At 37.1% G+C, this 20,165-nt stretch overlaps 1 protein-coding gene across 1 annotated transcript in view; it reads right to left on the minus strand.

Annotated features, from left to right (window-relative positions):
• Positions 1 to 20,165, minus strand: part of LOC150079255 (calmodulin-binding transcription activator 1-like) — a 927,385-nt gene that overhangs the window by 289,707 nt on the left and 617,513 nt on the right. The window contains exon 9 of the mRNA XM_090383006.1: positions 14,060 to 15,343. Coding sequence (XP_090239132.1) covers positions 14,060 to 15,343 — 1,284 coding nt within the window. The remainder of the gene's footprint in view (positions 1 to 14,059; positions 15,344 to 20,165) is intronic.

Genomic DNA, 20,165 nt, shown 5'->3' on the forward strand with positions numbered 1-20,165 from the left:
TCCCAAGTTATCCTGAGAGAGAGAGAGAGAAAAAGTCGGAAGTAGAAAGGAATCACCAAGAAAGAGAAGAATGATGATATCCAGCTCAGGTGCCAAGCCCATATTCACCAGATGTGAGCCCCTGAGGTTAATAAAGAATGTAAAATTAAGAAAGCAGGCAGATCAGATAAAGAATCCTTTTTTTGATTCTTTATGGTTGACACGATTCATATTCATTATGTGAGCACATAGGCTCAGTCAGTGAAATCAAGGGGTCCATGTTTGCTCCTTTTTGCCTGAGTACTGGATTTATATTCAGGTTTACTGCCCCCCCCCCCCCGCCACATGGAGGCAGGAGCGGCGCTACCAGTGATCAAACGATAAGGTTAGGATGTTTGAGAAGTTAGTTATATATACAAAAGAAAGGTGTATATATACAAAAGAAAATATATATACAAAAGAAAGAAGGGGCCAAAAATAAATAACTTTGTATAATAAAGGCTTTAAAAATCTCTTTAATCAGTCATTTAGAGAAAAGAGGCCTTCAAATCACTTTCGAAATTGCTATGATCACTCATTTGGTACTCGGGGCCCAAAAGACAAGTTAGAATCATCTTTCTGCACTCACTGCTGCTGGAAAAATGGTAAATAACCCACAGATCCAGATGGTATCTGGTTTGTGAAGCCATGGTTGCTTCATTTAGCTGTGGAGGATTACTTCTTCCTTCTAGATTTCTGGCCCTGCTACAGGGAGGCAGGGGTGATGCCAACTAGTGTCTAAGCAGCTTGGAAAGGTTAGTTCAGTTAATAGTTAGTAATAAACGAGAAAAACAGAAATTCAACTTTTTCAAGTACACTACTTGTATAAATAGGAGCTACTTGTTATAACTTGGGATCAAATTAAACTAGTATATGTTTTTAAGAAAGCACTAAATAGAAAACTTGCAAATTGCTTGATCACTGAATTACTTTGCATCTAGGATCTCAACCTAGGGTCCCTCCATTCAAACATTTCAGTCATCAAAACTAGACCGTTACACTGGCACCACCAACTTTTACAATTCCCCCCCTGCATCAAGGTTCAAGAGTCCAATGTTGAGTACACTAAGTGTACACTGTTCATCTGTATTGTGCAGTTGGAAATGTGATTCATCAGATTAGGTAACCTGTTTTCAATCATCCATTCTTCAATGGCTCTGTACCCATGCCTATTGTAGGGGCATTTGTTTGTGACAGATTGATAAAGAAGGTACTTGGGTGGCCCATCAGCCATGCTAGTGCTGATGCACAGTTTAACGTTGAAATGGGTTATGCCATTTCAACAGAGATATTAGATTGACCATGTGATAAAAGTGCACTAGCAGTTTTATCACATGGTCAATTGATCTAATGTGGCATGTGGCGGGAAGAGAAGGGTAACAAGAGTAAAAATATTGCAGCTGAAACTCTCCAAGATAATTTAGAAAATCTAAATGCAAAGATAATAAAATAATAATCAATTAAATTTTGAATGCCAATTAAATAGAAATTTAATTTCTGTTTAATTGCAGGTCAGAAATTCCCTGACCATTATTGGCCTTGTGGTCCTCTGTTGAGATGGGGCATAATGGTCAGTCTATTTTTGGCTTATTTTTGTTTTATTTTATTGTAGTTGGTTTACATCTCTGTTGATATTTCACATAAATTTGGACTTGGTGCCCATCAGACAGGTGCCGTTAAATTTCAATTTAATTAATTGATTATTATTTTATTATCTTTGCATTTAGAATTTCTAAATTATCTTAGAGAGTTTCTGCTGCAATATTTTTACTCTTGTTACCCTTCTCTTCCCTCACTGTTGGTTTGATCGTTAAGTTTAATTTTGACTATTTTTACTTTTCTGTCTTCCATGCTGCTGGAATTATTTTTATTATTTTATTTATTATTTTTTTTAATCATCATTCTAATTTATTTTTATATTTCAAGCATCATGTAGAGCAATGGTTTTCAACCGGGGTGCTGCAACAACATTTCAGAGGTGCCACGTAATTTGGGTTTAAGTTACTTAAACTTATTATTATTTTTTAATTTAGATGCATTATAAAAAGGTGTACAGTATCTTTTTAATTTTGTGGTGATCTATAATTAATGTTTACTTAGTACCTCCATATAAAGAATAAAATTATATACTGTATATATATAATTTGTATTATGAAATGTAATTTTTATAATTATATCATTGTAATAAATTTTTTAGTATTAGTATTGTTGTTGTTGTGGGGGTTTCATGGCGCATAAGCAACTTTGGCTATAATGCGCCTATTCATTTATGAGAAAGAATCATACTGCCTGAAATGTCCTTAATCAGAATAGATTAAAAATTCTAATTTGCTTCAGAAAACGGAAGAATTCCGGTATATTTGCCTTGTCACCTATCAAATTCTCTAGGGTTATTGGTTGTTGAAGGATAACCAGTGATTGCAGGGTGGAAATTCTGTCTTGTTTATAATGGGGGCAGTGAGAATGTGTTTAACAGTCATATTTATATGGCAATGTGGACATTGTGGTGGATCATCTCCTGTGAGTAAATGAAAATGGGTTAGATAAGTATGACCTATTCTTACTCTTGAAAGAATTACTTCTTCTCGTCTTGATGTCCGGACACTGGAGGGCCAGATTTTCGGAACCTGTTTAATCTGAAAGAGTTTATTATTCGTTTGGGAATGCCATAGTGCTGTACATTCTGTTAGGCATGCAGCATGAATCATTAGCGCATAGTCTGAGGCTGGGACAGGGATATTGGTGAAATCTAAGCTGGTTGGGTTTTTTGCAGCTTTATCAGCCTGTTCATTGCCTAAAATACCAGAATGTGCTGGTATCCAGCAGAAGGCGACCAGTTGGTGACGTTCTTTAATCTTTAGTAATAATTTTCTAATTTCATTATAACAGGGTGAAATTTATCTGAAGAACTACACAAAGCGTTGATTGAGCTGAGGGAATCTGTGTAAATAACTGATTTTAATGAGCAGTCAGGAGGGAGATTTTTTAAAGCTAGTTTAATTGCGAATAACTCAGCTGAGAAGATACTGAAATCAGGAGGAAGGGCTGCTGATACAATTGTATTCGGAAACACTGCAGCTGCTCCAACTTTTGAATTTGATTTAGAGCCATCTGTGTATATTGGTAAAAAATCAATATACTTTTGAGTGTGAACAGCATGAACTTGTCTGATATTTGATGATTGCAAAATATTCTTTCCCCACTGACAGAGGTAAGTGTCACAGGTCGGTATAGGAGTTTGAACCCATGGTGGTTGGGTACAAGCGGCTACTTGTTGTACAGAATGGATGGATATATTCCAAACCTGTAGTAGTTCAAGAAGGCGAAGTCCAGCTGGTTTTACTATGCTAGGTTTATTTCTGTACAGATTTTCTAACGGTGGATTGAAAAGATATGGCTGAATGGGATGCGAGGCACAACTTTGTATCTTGACAGAATACTTTAGCAATAGCAATTTCCTACGTAAAGATAGTGGCGGCTCATTAGCATCAATGTAAAGGCTATGAGCTGGCGATGTTCTGAATGCGCCAAGTGCAATCTCAGTGCACTGTGTTGTACTGGATCAAGCCAGCGTAAAGCACTCTTTCTGGCAGAGTCATAAATGGGAGCTCCATAATCAAGACGGGATCTAATTAATGCCCTGTATAATCGAAGAAGGCAGGTACGGTCTGCACCCCACGTTTGTGCAGATAAAGATCTGAGTATGTTTATCTTTTTTAAGCAGGCAGTACGTACTTTTTTAATGTGCTCTAAGAAATTTAGCTTGTTGTCCATGATTAAACCTAGAAATCTAATGTTACTAGTGACTGGGATGGAAATATTAGAGATGTGAAGTTCAGGATCCAGATGGAATTTGCGTTGTCTACAAAAATGGATAGCAACTGTTTTCTGTTGTGATAGCCTATAGCCGTTAAGGCTGGCCCATTGCTGTATTTTATTTAATGATATCTGAAGCTGTCGTTCAATAGATCTCATATTTTGGGAATGACAGGAGATAGCAAGGTCGTCCGCATAAAGGTAAGTTTCTACAGTATTTGGAAGTTGTTTAGTGATAGAATCTATTCTTAGGGCAAAAAGAGTGGCACTCAGTACTGATCCCTGTGGAACACCTTCTTCCTGAATGTAAGTTGCAGAGAGGGCATGTTGGTATCGAACTTGAAAAGATCTAGTGTGTAGAAAATGCTTTATAAATATAGGAAGGTTGCCCCGCAGACCAAGAGAGTAAAGGTCTCTTAGTATGCCATGCCGCCAGGTGGTATCAAAAGCCTTCTCTATATCTAAGGAAACCATTACTAGATGTTCATGCTTAATAAAGGCATTACGAATGGCAAATTCAGCCTTAACCATAAGGTCCAGGCATGACCTGTTTTGACGAAAGCCACACTGACTATTGCTCATTAACTGTTCTGACTCAATGATCCAGACGAGTCTACAGTGGACAATTTTTTCTAGAATTTTGCTGAGGCAGCTTGAGAGGGATATTGGTCTATAGCTATGGGGATTGGTTGGATCTTTTCCAGGTTTTAGGAATGCCAAAACAGTAGAATGATGCCAAGAAGTTGGATAGACATTTTCTAGAAAAATACGATTGTAAAAGAGCAGAAGGAGATGCAAAGCTCTGTCATCAAGATGTTGTAGCATGACGTAATAGATTCCGTCTGGTCCGGCAGCACCATTGTGGGCTGTTCTGATAGCATGCAAGAGTTCGGAATATTGTAGGGGTTTGTTATACGGCAGAAGGAGAGCAGTTTGGAAGTTAACAGAGTGCTGTTCTGCAGTGTTTTTAATTCTCTGGAAAAGTGGAGTATAAGCTTCTGTCGCTGAGATTTCAGCAAATGTGTTGCCCAAAGCGTTTGCGATATCTAAAGGACTAGATAGATCTTGCCCATTACAGGACAGAATTGGTGAAGGTACGGTAGGAAACTTACCAGAAAGCTGTCTAATTTTTTTCCATATTATTTTGGTGTCAGTGTTTTTGTTAATGCTTGATGCAAAACGGACCAAGGATTCTTTCTTGGCTTGCCTTTGTATGAAGCGTGCTTTTGCTTTTGACTTCTTATAATTTATTAGATTGGGTGTTGTTGGATATTGCCGAAACAAATTCCAGGCTTTATTTTTTGCTTTTTTGGCTTTTGTGCATTGCTCATTCCACCAATAATTATAATGCTTACGAACCGAAGGATTTGATAGTGGTATTGTTTCTTTAGCCACATTTAGGAGATGTGACGTGATGTATTGTGTCACATCATCAATAGGCTGGAGACGGATTTTTTCCTCATCAAAAGATATTGATAACCAGAATTTTGCCCAGTTTGCTCGGGCAAATTTCCATTTTCTACATGGTTGAGCTGGAGGAGCCTGTGCTATTAATAGGTTGCATATGATTGGGAAGTGATCACTACCCATTATATCATTTAAAACATACCACTCTATGGTCGGGACCAGTAATGGAGAACAAATGGAGAGATCTATGGCTGAGGTATGTCCATTTGGGAGCTGAATGTGAGTGTGTGTGCCAGTATTGAGTATAGTGAGGTTTGCTGCCTCTATTAGACTCTCAATGAGTCTACCTCGTCTATCTAATTTAGGATCGCCCCATAAGGGGTGGTGCCCGTTGAAGTCCCCTAACATACAAAGAGGTGGAGGTATCTGTATAAGGAGATCTTCAAGATCTTTTAAACAGTAGGTACGGTTTGGCTGTAAGTAGATTGATACTAATGTTATTTCAATAAGGAGCGTTATACGCACAGCAACAGCTTCTATGTCAGTTTGAAGTGGAATATGTTTAGTTGGGATCACTGAATTTATCAGGATTGCTACACCACCATGGGCAGCATTTGCTGTATTACGATCCCTTCGATAAAGGCAATAGTTCTTTATTGAAGGAGAAATTTGCAAAGTTAAGTAAGTTTCCTGAAGACAAAGGGCAACTGGAGAAAATCGATTTATTAGATCTTGGATATCGACTGTATTGCAACGAAAGCCTCTGCAGTTCCATTGTAACATACAAGGCATTATTTGTGTTTAGTTGATGGAGCTGATTCTGACTGCTTTTTGAAAGTGATTGGTTTATGGCGTTCCAATTTGTGTTTGTCTTTTTTTTGGAAGACTGGCCGACCAGTGTCCATTTCTTCTTCTTCGGCATGGATTTCTAAAAGAGGATCTTCCTCTATAGATGTTCCATCTGTGTCCATGGTTGTGTCTCGATTATTTTTGATTATATTTGAATTTGTAATACATGGTGTGGTAGCACTCATTGGAGGAGGAGATTCTGCTGGTATTGTAAGAGGAGTATTATTTGCTTGGTCTGAGAGTTTGGGTTGTTGTTTAGGTACATTTGGTTTTTCCACAGAGAGGACAGTTCTAGCCCAATCTGAAATTGAAATATTAGTAGGAACTGTAACATTAGTTTGAGTAGAGACTGTTTGGTATTTTTTAACTGCATTAGCATAGGAAATATTTTTATTCATAGTAGGTGCCACTAGTCTTCTCGCTTCTGGGTAACTCAATTTGTTCTCGACCTTGTATTTTACAATTTGTTTCTCCGTTTTCCATTTTTCACAAGTTCTAGAATAGGCAGGATGATCACCTTTGCAATTTGGACATGTCATTTTAGTAGTCGTACAGTCACTTTGTATGTGATCCGGAGAACCACAGTTGGGACAGACAGGAACTCCTCTGCATACAGTTTGTGAGTGGCCATACTTTTGACATTTAAAACATCTTAAAGGATTGGGAATGTACGGGCGGATACGGCAAAGTAAATAACCTGCTTTTACAGGGGACGGTAAGTTGGGCGTATTGAACGTGAGAATAATGTTTCTAGTTGGGATAAGTTGATTATCTTTTTTTGTCATTATACGTTTGGCTTGAATTGCATTTTGTCCCTGCAGCTCTTGGGTAATTTCTTCCTCTGTGACATTTAACAGGTCCCAACTGGATATGACACCCTTAGATGAATTCAGGGTTGCGTGAGGAGATATTTTTACCGGAATGCCCGCAAAGTTTGTTAACTGTAAGAGTTTCTCCGAATGCCTGTGGTTCGTAGTTTCCACTAGCAGGTCTCCTGATTGTAATCTCTTGACAGTCTTAGGAGATCCTGCAATACCTTCGAGATGTTTTTGTATTACGAAGGGAGACAGTTTGCTCATTGGCTGACTAGTAAGGGAGTGGAAAATTAAAAAGGATGGGCAGGGTTGCTCCATCTGATTTGTCTTCTGTCTCTTTGGATGATCATTTTCTAAGTCGTGATTGGGGTCATGAGTGTCTGTTCTTGAGCTCGAAGGCTCTAATGGTGGATAATTATTTTTATCCATAATGGCTCCTTTTCGCCCTGGGGGGTTTCTCCTTACCGCCCAGGTTACCGGCCCCGCCACGGGGAGGCAGGAGCAGTGCCGCTTTGTGGCCAAGCGTAGAGTTAGTTAGTACGGTTAGTAAATCTAAATTAAAGAAAAAGGTGATTTCCTTTTTCTGGGCTCTCTTCTTATTTCTTATAAGAGACTAGAGCTACTTAACAGAAAATTTAATAAATGCAAGAGAAAACAAAGGAAAACTTAGTCGCTGGGAAGAAAAACGCTCGATATACGCACAATAATCACTTGGCCACGGAAACGCTTGGCACCCGGGGCCAGTATTAGTATTAGTAACAACCGCATTGTGCAAGAAAGCCTATGGCTTATGCTGCACCAGCCAAAAAAAAAAAAAAAATCCGAACAAAACAATGATAAAAACAAAAAAAAAAAAAATAAATAAAATAAATAACTAAATAATAATAATTAATAAATAAAAAAAAATAATAAAATAAAATATAAATAAAAAGGAAATTAAACCTATCATCCTATGCACTTCCCTTACCCGAAAGTACTATCCAGATGACCTTTGAATTTCCCCAAACTGTCGGCCTCTACTACCCATGAAGGCAACTTATTCCAGTAATTTATAACTCGCTGGCTAAAATAAAACTTCCTGCAGTCCAATCTAAACATTTCCCCCCATAACTTGAATTTATGTCCCCTAGTTCTAGCATCATTTATAATCTTGAAAATTTTGTCCTCATTCATTTTACTGATGCCTCTCAGAGCCTTAAAACCTCAATCAAATCTCCTCTAAGGTGTCTAGTTTCAAAACTCTGCAACCCACATATTCGAAGTCTTTCTTCATAAGGATGCCCTTTTGCCTATCTCACCAGGCGAGTTACCCTTCTTTGCACCCTTTCAAGAAGCTCGATGTCTTTCTATAGGTGCGGTCTCCACACTTGAACACAGTATTCCAAGTGTGGTCTAACATAAGCCTTATATAATGGGATTATCACGTCCCTATCTCTACTTGCAAAAGTTCGATAGATCATCGATAGGACACCATGGGCCTTCCTTGCAACCTGTTTACAATGCGCAGAGAATTTCATGTCTGACCGTATCGTAACACCCAAGTCCCTTTCCTCCAGTACTGGGTTTAGTTGAACTCCACCAAGTGAATAAGTTTTTTTGGGATTACTGTTTCCCAGGTGTAATACCTTACACTTTGTTGGATTAAAGCACAGCTGCCATTTTTCTGACCATTCTTGAAGTCTATCTAGGTCTCTCTGAAGAAGCTCAGCTTGACAGTGATCATTAACTACTCTACCAATTTTAACATCATCTGCAAATTTAGACATCACGCCCTCTATCCCTTCATCAATGTCGTTTATGAAAATTATAAACAACAGTGGTCCTAATACTGAGCCTTGGAGAACCCCACTTCTTACATCAACCCAATCTGATGAATAGCCATTTATCACAACCCTCTGCCTCCTGCCCTGAAGCCATCCTTCTATCCATCTAAGGATTTTCCCAGTGATTCCAACCTGTTCCAGCTTATAAAGCAACCGCTCATGTGGGACTGAGTCAAAAGCTTTGCTGAAATCTAAATAAACAATGTCGAAATTATTCCCTAAATCCAGCTCGTGAGTGACCCTTTCGAAATAGCGAACCAGATTTGTTAAACATGATTTTCCCTTTACAAAACCATGCTGAGTATCCTTGAGAATTTCAATTCGATCCAAATGATCCTGAATTCCACCCTTTATCATTGCCTCCATGATTTTCCGTACTACTGAAGTCAGACTGACAGGTCGATAATTTCCAACTTCACTTTTAGAACCACCCTTATGTATGGGAGATACATTTGCACTTTTCCAATCCAAGGGAATCTCCCCAGAGTCTAGTGATGCTCGCATAATTAGCCTCAATGGTTCAATGCACTCGCTTGCTGCCTCTCTTAAGATTATAGGGTATATTCCATCAACGCCAGGAGCCTTACTGGTCTGTAGGCTCGAAAGTTTTTTCATTAAATAATCTTGCAAAATTTTAATATCATTAATTACTTATTTTTTAACTTCGCTCCCACAATTTCCCATTGCCACAAAAGGCTTTTCATTTGTAAATATCGATGCAAAATAACTGTTGAGTTCATCTGCAACGGCAGCTGGTGTATTTATTACTATCCCCTTTCCCTTACGTAAAGGTCCGATCTGGTTTGTCCTGCTCTTCTTGGCATTTATATATGTGAAGAATTCTTTATCCCCCCCTCTTTGCTCTGTTTGCTAGTGATTTCTCATAAACTGCCTTCGCCTGTCGAATCTTTTCTGTGGCTCTGTTACACATCACCTTGTAGCTGTTATAGGCTTCAGTACTTTTTATTGCTCTTTAACCTTTCCATGCCACCTTTTTCTGCTCAAGTAATGTGGCAACTTCACTATTCATCCAACTTGGAACCCTTCTCGTGGAGTATTTTTTTAATGGTATATATGCATTCAAGGCATCTGTGATTAATGTTTTAAAAGCATACCACAGTTCAATTGTATTCATTCTCAGCACGATATCTACCCAGTTAATAGAGGCCATGTAGTACCTTAAGGCATCGTAATTTCCTTTTTTGAAATTAAAACCCATTCCTTTGCCTTTTACTTCTGCTACCTCTCTCGTCATCATCCACCGTAGAACTCCGTGATCACTTCCTACTACTGGTTCCTCTACTGTCAGCCCTGTTATGTCATCTGCTTCATGTGTGATGATGAGGTCTAGGATATTCTTTTCTCTAGTACTTTCCCTGACATGTTGATACAAATAATAGTCATCTAGTTGTTTTAAAAATTTTGTTCCCCATGTCGAGTTTCCTTCCCATTTACTCCAATCAATTAGAGGCAAATTGAAATCACCCATAATAAGGCATTGACACTTACTTGCCCATTCCATTTGCATGTAGAGGCTTTTGTCATAATCTACACAATCACCTGGTCTGTAGATTACTCCTACTCGCATTATACATTTGTTTCCAACTATCTCACACCATACAGACTCTATAGTAGCATGTGAAATGTCTGAATCCGGGAAAGCTATCGTCGCACTCAGGCTGCTTCTGATAAGAAGCATTACCCCACCACCCCTTCTATCTACTCTATCCTTCCTAAATACATTATACAAGCCGTACTGAAACTCATCATCCCCAATTTCTGGGTGGCACCACGTCTCTGTAAGCCCTATTATGTCCGCGTTACTTGTTTTAACCAGCAGTTCGAATTTGCTCATTTTATTGACGACACTTCTATCGTTACTGTATAAACAATTAAGATTTACTGTTCTTGTATATTTAACAACTCTAACACAACCCTTGAAGTTTTTTAGGCTCTCTTCCCTGATATTAGCTACCCGCTCACGTGAAACGTCTTTGCCCCCAGAACATCTAGATAATACGTCGAGTTGGGGCAACAGATAAGAAAATATCATATAACATATATATTTTTTAATATCATATATATATATAGAGAGAGAGAGAGAGAGAGAGAGAGAGAATCGGATCTAACAGGCAGAAAATTGGGTAGGGGTAAAGCAAAATAGAATAAATTACTTAGGAGTGCCGTTATTAAAAAAAAGGTTGAAAACCACTGATGTAGAGGAATATGCTTTTAGCTGCCTCTGATGTTTGCTTTACCTTTTTATTTTTTAATATGACAGATTCAGTTTTCAACTATTTCAAACATTATTCAAATATATATATATATATGTAATATGGAAAGAAAATTAATAAATTGTAACAAGCTGTAACTAATACTTATGGGCCAATGCAGTTGCTAGAGCATTATGACCGTAATGTGTATAAAATATTTATAATATTGAAGATAACAATATATAGAAGGTAATTCAAGCAGACAATACCAAGCTGGATTTAAAGAAATGCAAGGGATATAAATATATATAAAGAAAAAGAAAAAAAAAATAATTTGTATACAGAGTGAGCTGTAAGTTGCTTTGCACTTTAAAACTAAATACAGTAAGTTCTTGTTGTTTGTTGCCCCGTTATTTGTCATTTCTCAATCCACCACAACTTTTTTATTACGTGCACACCAAAGTCTGGGTCATACTGATATTAAACCAGCTTGCTTTGTGTATTTATTGAGAATTTCTTAAAAAGCAAAAAATACCTTCGGATGTTTTAATATGCTTCTTACTATTATTAAGAAAATTAATAATAGAAATTTTCTAAAAGTTTATATGTAAGTGAGAAAGGTACAGCCTACCTGATTATGAGATCTAAATGGCCTGCAATAGCAACTAATAATTTTGTTAGAAAAGAAAAAGGATAAAAACATGATTCAGTTGGAGCAAAAGATGGACATTATTTGCATGTTTGAAGCCAATGGACATTGCATAAAATTTTTCTGTGCCATCAACTGTGGTAAGATCTACTTGTAAAAAAAAAAAAAAAAGGCAGTGGCATTAAGAAGTGGTGCACAAAATGTTACTTCAATGAGTGCCATCAAAGTAACAAGATGCAGTGTCATGAAAAGAATGGAAAATTTTTAGCCATAGATGGCTAAAAAAATAATATTCTCAATCTAGAGATTGAGAATATGAATCAACAACATATGCCTATTAGTATGAAAATATTTTGGCAAAGGTGCAGATGAAGATGCTTTTAATGCTAGTCATGGATAGTCTGATCACTTGAAATGTTATTTCCTGTTACAAAGAACTTTAAAAAGAGAAAGAAAAAAAAAAGCAAATAAAACAACACAAAATCAATTCTTTCTTTAAGAAAAATGTGGCTGTAGTATCTGCCTTGCAGAAATAAACTGGTGACTTTTTATTTATAGTTTACATTATATGATAAATGTGATCTTAAAGAATAGCAGTGCTTTTTATGACATAAATAAAATATATATACATATTTTTTTTTTTGCCTTTGGAACATCTTTTGTGCAATACATGTGATAACTGACAATGCACACAAATGTCATATGCAAGTCAATAAATATATAGAGGCCAATTAGCTCCACTGTTCATCATTTTCATTGTGGTTCTAGAAACATAACTACAATGAATGACAAGGGCATCCTGTATCACTGACTCTTTCATTTGTATAGTCCTTTTTTTTTTTTTTTTTTTTTTTGCAGGAACCTTTTGAAATTTTTTAGATGTATCGCATAAATGAAGACTTAAAATAATGGTGGAACTGTTATGCAACCTTGATACTGCGACCCTTAATTAAAAATATTTTCTGCTCCGTCATTAAAAACCAACAATTTACTAAATGATTAAGAGATATGAGAGTATTTGGAGAATATTCTAAACCCTCCTAGAAGTAATACACCATGTTCTATTAGAACTACAGAAAATGCTGGGTGAGCTGATGAAGCTCCACAGAGATCCTCAAAAGACAACATAACTATCATCTGAAGTGGAACTGTCATCATAACATTCTGTTATGGGAATTTTAAAAGACTTGGATACAAAGTTTATATCCGAAATTATATCAAGCCTTAAATAACAATGATCCTGACAGAAGAATGAAATTATCTGAAACTTACTAAAAAGAGTGGCAAGAATTCAAAGTTCCCAACAATATTATCTGCACCAATGAGCTGATGTTTGAATTGAATGCCAAATTATATTTATTAAACACATAATGTGAATGTACAAACTGCAAATCAATTATACGCTCCTGGAGTGGTTGATTTGGGGGGGGGGGGGATCTTTTTGGAAGGACAGGTTTAATAATTTTTTTTGAGGGCATTGTCATTTCACAGAGCTTCCATTCAATGTTACAAAAAAAATGCCTTGAACAAATTACGGGGAAAGACTATACAGGATAGTGTTCCAATAGATTATTCTCTCATTGCAAGAGAATTTCTTAACAAAAAATTCCCAAATGGGTTAAAACTTAAGGATATTTTGTCTATAATTGTGTAAAAAATTGAATTAGATCTCACATCTTTCAATTAACCTTGGAATCTAAAAACTAATTATTCTCAAAGTTTTTAATATAGTAAACACTACAAGTATATGGTTTATGAAAGCACTTAGTAAATTCAGGAATGTGGACAGCAGATTTTTCAACTGTTGTAAGTTAATGCTATGGTCTTAATATTGAAACAAAATAACCTCTGGTGTCCATGAACCTCGAATACCGATCTGTCTTCAGTAATTAAGACCACAGCATTAATTTACTTAGTTGAAAATCTGCTGGCCACCAGGTCATCCATACATAGGAGAATAAGCTAATCCTCAATTTATGAATTTATTTATTATACCATATAGCTTTTTTCTATATTAGATACTTGAAGTTTTAACTTGTTGTATCACATGGCAACTTACATGGAATTGTTTTGTTGTCCACAAGTTGCCAGAGATTCACTAACACATGTCAAGACTGGTAAGTGTCAGCAGGTGGTATTAAAGTAGGGTGTCAATAGCAATATCTCATTAAAAAAAAAATGGAATGCCTTTTGGTGATGTTATTTGTTTAAAAATAGTGTCTTGAGGTGGCTTATGGTTAAAGTTTGTTCTGTCTTGAGTACAAAGACCACAGCATTTACTAATTGCAGCAAAAAAAGTCTGCTGGCTGCTAAATACATAGGATAAAGTGGTCGTCAATTTACTAATTTAATTATTCTTACAATTTAACAAGTGGCCAAATATGTGAGAAGAATAACTAAAACTAATACAGAAGCAAAAATACACTTTAAACACAAACAGAAAACAAAAATCATTAAAATATACCTCACCTCAGTATAACACCAATCAGGACAGTAATCTGTGATATTGGCAGTTCCTTCTCTATAATCCATAGCTGGTTGAGGACCCTGATGACCAACTTTTGTTATTGAAAGTGAGCTGCTACTGACAGGAGTTGACGAATTGCTACTAGACATTCCACTGCTTGGTGCTAAATCAGGACTGAAGTCATCTAAATTAGGAAGATCACTTAAAATATCAAAAGTGTCTAAGTTAAATACTTCTTCATCAGGTGTGGAGATGTCATTATCAATAAAGTCCATAGGATGGAGGTCTACTGGATCATTATCAGAGTGGTTAGGTTCCATTTTGACAGAAATTGGTGAATGTGTGTCCTGAAGAATGTATTTGGGCGTAGGTAAGTTGGCAGAAAGTGTTTTTTGAATGTCTTCCTGGGACATTGCTAGATTATCTTCAAAGAGGCTTATTGGCTCTCTTTGTTCAGATGAGAGTTCATCCATGACACTACATAAATCAGGATCTTTTTGACTAGGTATGTTTGAGAAATTCACATCGCTTTTGAGAGCATTCTGTAAACTCTTGTCTATTTCTGATTTTACAGAGGACGATTTACTAGCACCAATTCTTCGAACAGGTGAAGTAGGTGAGTCTGAAGTATCCATAGCCGATACTATGGTTTGAGAAGTAGAAGAAGTAGACATATTCCTTGTAGAACCTGTGCTTGTCTCCTGTCCACATAAAAAGGTAACTGGAGTCACAGAAGCTGATGCAAGTCCCATTCCTGAGGCAGTGGTGGCACTGTTCAAGATAAGTAGGCCACTACCTCCCTGAAGTTGAGAGAGATTAAGAATAAGGGAGGTTGTTGCTGCTGCTGCACCACTAGATGAACTTGTTGTCAGCTCACCTTGTTTACTATCCTGTAGCAATGGGCGGCATGGTGCCAGAATTACACTTCCAGCTCTGCGAGTGCAGCTGGCTACAGCAACACTAGGTACAGCACTTGACCTTTTGGCACAATTTTCTTCAGTTTTAGCACCTCCTGAGTGATTACCAGTGACAACTGGTGCAGCAGTGGCCACAACTTTAGTTGTTGTAGAACCAGAATTCCCCGATGTGCTAGCAGCCAAAACTCCTCGCTGCTGAGTTTTTGGAGAGATAATGCGGTGGAGTGTATGGCTGCACTTTTTGTTCTCAGAAACAGCATTTGTTCCTTTAGAAGTGGTGTCGCATGCACACTCATGGGTCCGAACTGCAGTTTTTGTTCTCTGCTTTTCCATAAGCTGTTGTACAATGGCTTCCACAGTTTCAGCTGTCTAGAATTATAATTAAATATTTATATTTACAAAAAAGAAAAAACTTAAGTAACTCTTAGATTTATTAGAATATTAATAGGATTAGTTTAAGGAGAATAATATTTGAAGGGAAGTTCTGAATTCAGAATTCTATAATGCATTAACTTGGAGTTAAAAAGAAGATATTCATTTTTAATATAAATTTAAATGCAATATTGTATATGAAAAACATCTATCACCATAAGAAATGCATTTTAAGTTTAGCTTATTGATAACTAATATGTCTATAAAGAAAGTTAGATAGAGTGTGCACAAATGTATAACTAATCCAAATACCATCAGCTCAATAAACCACAAAAAGCTGTTTCTACAACTCCTTTGGAATTTTGTTTCCAGGTTCAAACAAGATTAAAACTGGCTAACAGCTAGTAACAGCTCTTAACATGTTCTGGATTCTAATCGACAAATCAAATAATTTAATATCAAATGATTCACACTTTTAATGTAATTTCAAGCATGAATTTATTTTATAAATTATTTTTTGAAATGACATTAAATCTGTATAATATAAAATATTTATGAAGAGAATTTATAAAATAGGTATACATCTGTGTATGCTGAAACTATCTTTGTTACTGTAACCAGTGATAATACTACGAATAAACTAAAAATGCAAAATACATTTCATGTAGAATTTATAGTAAACTCCTGTTATAACATTCCTGCTTATAGCATTCTTTTCTTCTAGTCCCAGGTCAATCCTACGAAGTTTCATGCATTTTTTAATGTCTATGGCCCTCCCAATTAAAATGCTTTCCCACTTATATCGCTTTTTTTTAAGGTTCCAAGAAGAAATAAATCCAAATGTAACTTCTTTCTTTTCAGGTTTAGTTTTTGGGAAACAGATGACAAAGATATCTACAAATGGTAGAGGTGATGCCTAGGGAATCATTTATAGTGTAGTTTGTTTCTCATAGAAATTTTTACTGGCACTAGGGATTTCTGTTTATTTCATATTTAACTCAAAGCTTTGAAGGTAGTTACTGTTATTTTATGAGCATGTTAGGTACTGTGGCCATATTGTGTCTTTCAAGTGTTTTTTTTCCCCCTTGATTGGTATTTCTTTTGTTGTTGTCTAAATCTAATTAAAGAATATATAAGGTTTAAGAATAGGAAAAAACTTGTTTGTGTTGTCATACTTTAGGATGAGGGAAGAAAACGGTGTTTGATATGATTGTTTATAGAGAGGACAGCCAAGAATAATATGCCTGACTACAAGCAGAGTATGGCAACTGGAGCAGAGAGGAGGGTCTTCCTGTGTAAGTGGATAGATATGAGTAGGATGTATACAGGGTGTTTCAGTTAAACGTTTCAGAACTTCTAAGAGGGGTAGGGTACATCCTGACAACTCGAAATCATATAGCAATGTGGGGTCGGAAATGCTTTCCTGAAGCGGTGTTGTACACAGAAGCACCATAAAGAAAAGAGACCGTAAGTGAGAAATTGTTTTAATAATACATGAAAAGAAGCAAAAGGTACATGGATTAAAGTAAGTGTTCGAAGTTTCTTCCACGGGCTACAATGCACGCCTCACATCTCCGACGCATGGACATCCGAACATTCTGGAATACTCCAGGCGAATTTCGAATTTCTTCGGCAGCTACTGCGATTCTTGCAACCAGCTCCTCAGCATTGTCAACAGGGGTGTCATAAACTAGCGATTTCATATGACCCCAGAAATAAAAATCAAGACATGATAGGTCGGGTGACAACTTTTGAGAGATGAACAGATTTCTGCATCGACGCAACAGACAATGTGGTTCCAATACGATGGAGCCCCTGCCCATTATAGCGAACGGACCACCACGTCCGATCCACTGTTTGGTCAACAGTGGATTGGACGTGGTGGTCCCGTGCGTTGGCCTGCTCGGTCACCCGACCTATCATGTCTTGATTTTTATTTCTGGGGTCATATGAAATCGCTAGTTTATGACACCCCTGTTGACAATGCTGAGGAGCTGGTTGCAAGAATCGCAGTAGCTGCCGAAGAAATTCGAAATTCGCCTGGAGTATTCCAGAATGTTCGGATGTCCATGCGTCGGAGATGTGAGGCGTGCATTGTAGCCCGTGGAAGAAACTTCGAACACTTACTTTAATCCAAGTACCTTTTGCTTCTTTTCATGTATTATTAAAACGATTTCTCACTTACGGTCTCTTTTCTTTATGGTGCTTCTGTGTACAACACCGCTTCAGGAAAGCATTTCCGACCCCGCATTGCTATATGATTTCGAGTTGTCAGGATGTACTCTACCCCTCTTAGAAGTTCTGAAACGTTTAACTGAAACACCCTGTATACTTGATCTGGAGTCTTGCAAGTGTTATATCCTCATGTCTGAGTACAAGCATAGGATTTCCAGTACTGTAATTCGGGTTTAATTTGAAAAAGTTCATTGTTGGTTTGATTTTGCCAAATCTGTTGCCAAATGACCTTTTGTGTTAGAAGTATTCTGAGCTTATAATCTGGGTACAGGACTCTAAGGGTTTCATCAATATGGCTTGTAGTAGTAGTAGTAGCTTGATTAGTACATTCATTCCAATGATTCCAATCCCACCGTATGATTCACAGATTTGGTCTGTCCTCTGCACCACCGAACAAAGTGAAAGCTTTCCTCAATATTGAATACTGGCTCTTGAGATGGCTGAAGGGGGATCTCGAATCACCCATTTACTATCTCTAGAGCCATCCTACTTTCCAATCTCAGTATTTCTCCCTGGAAACAGTCAATTAACACAAGAAACATTTTCATATTAGCCCAACTGCTAACAGGAAGATTAGATGCTCCCAGCATTGATGCGTGTTTCACTCTCATCGAGAAAACCCCAGGAATGCTGAAACAAGACATCCTCTTCAAAGCAACCTGGACAGCCTAAGTAGCTCTTTTCCAGCAAACACAATAAAACTTTTCAATCAACTAAAAATTTATGACAACTGTAATGACAATGGCTACAGGTTGCAGGTCTTTGCCAACTCCTATCGTCTCATGCAACTTTAGTGAACAGCCACTCGGTGCAAAATTGCATTTAATTTTGATTCCTTTTAACTATATCTTCTCATTATTCTAAATGTCAACCTAAGATGTCAAAATTTGAAATATTCTAATATAAAATCATAATTACACAGTATTTCAAAATTTTGTATTGAACCTTTCAGGGTGAACATCCAAAGGAATTTGTAACCTTTTACTCATGGGGTCTGCTTCACACCTTAGAATGTAACTCACACCCTTCTAGCCATTTAACTTGTTACAGAAAATAATTATTATTATTTTCTGTAACAGATCCAGGGGTGTCTCCTCAACAGAGAAATAAATTGATAATAATAATAATAATAATAATAATAATAATTAGTACTCATTATATCAGACATAATATTGCTGTTATTATTATTAATAATTAGTATTAATGGTGACAAATGATGCAAGAAAGCAAGCTTATACAGCATCAGCCAAAAAATCCCATTTCACCTATCCACACCCCTTCCAAAAGTTTGTCTAGTTCTTCTTTGAATTTGTTCAAGCTATCCACTAACACAATATCAGACAAATGTTTGTTCAAGCAATCAACCACGCATCAAATACGGAGGATGCGGAAAGGTCAGGGAATGACCATCGCATATCCCCGGAGCAATATCGCCTTAGTTGCTAATGCTCCTAAAAACCAAATAACAAACAAACAAGCAATCAATCACACTTTGGCTAGTGGCAAACTTCTGCAGCACATCTATTCTGCAACCATCCTTCAATTTGAATTTTTGCTCCTTTGTGTTGTGTGTAGTCTGAGAAAGAGGAAGAATCCCATTAGCATTGAACTTGCACAATCCATTCAAAGTCCTAAACACCTCAATAAGATCACCTTGCTGGTGCCCAGTGTCTAGATTACCTCGCAGGTTCCCAGACACTGCAATTTGCAGAATCAAAGCCTTTCTTGGTAATAGCGCCCCTTTGTTTCCCTCAGCAATCTTGTTGCATTTTTCTGTACCTGCTCTAGCAGCTCTACGTCCTTCCTAAAATGAGGCCTAACCATTGCGTTATACAATGGAATATTCACATCCTTATCACTGCTAGCAAAATTCCCCTATATCATGCAAAACACCATGTGCTGTCCTTGCAGCCTTTCTGCATAGCTCAGAGAATTTCATATCTGACTGTATAATTACCCCAGATTCTTGTTGATGGTGTTAAGTGCAATGGTTCTTAGCCCATATTGCACTTATGAAAGTGGTTCATACTGCCTGAGTTGGTTAATTTAGAAGCAATTAAAAATGGCTATACAATCCTATTAGTTTTAGGAAGGAGAAGAATTCTGTGAGATTTGATTTTTTGCCTATGAGATGGCAAAGCAACAAAGGTTCCTTTTAACTTGCTAGAGAACTGAATGACACTAGTCGAGCGTTATTATATGAGTACATGCCAGAAGTATGTGTTTGATTGTGAGTGGTGTATGACAGTGACTACAATGAGCAGGGTCATTTCCTGAGAAAAGGAACAGATGGGTTAAATGAGTGTGGCCAATTCTGGCTCTGGTTAGAATTATTTCTTCTTGTCTGTTTTTAATGAGGTTGGAAGCCCATAATTTTGGTACAAGTTTAATTTGAAGTAGTTTATTTTGAATTTGCACTTGCCATTGAAGAGTCCATCGACCTTTACATATACAGTACTTTGTATATTAATTTTATAATCTGTGGACGGTACTAGGGAATTCGTTGGGGCTGAGCTGGATGGATGTTTGGCAGCATCATCTGCAATTTCATTTCCTGGTATCCCAGTATGGCCTGGGATCCAGT

This window comes from Mastigoproctus giganteus, chromosome 10 (assembly GCF_048544385.1).
Source record: "Mastigoproctus giganteus isolate SK-2022 chromosome 10, ASM4854438v1, whole genome shotgun sequence".
Classification (NCBI taxonomy): domain Eukaryota; kingdom Metazoa; phylum Arthropoda; class Arachnida; order Uropygi; family Thelyphonidae; genus Mastigoproctus; species Mastigoproctus giganteus.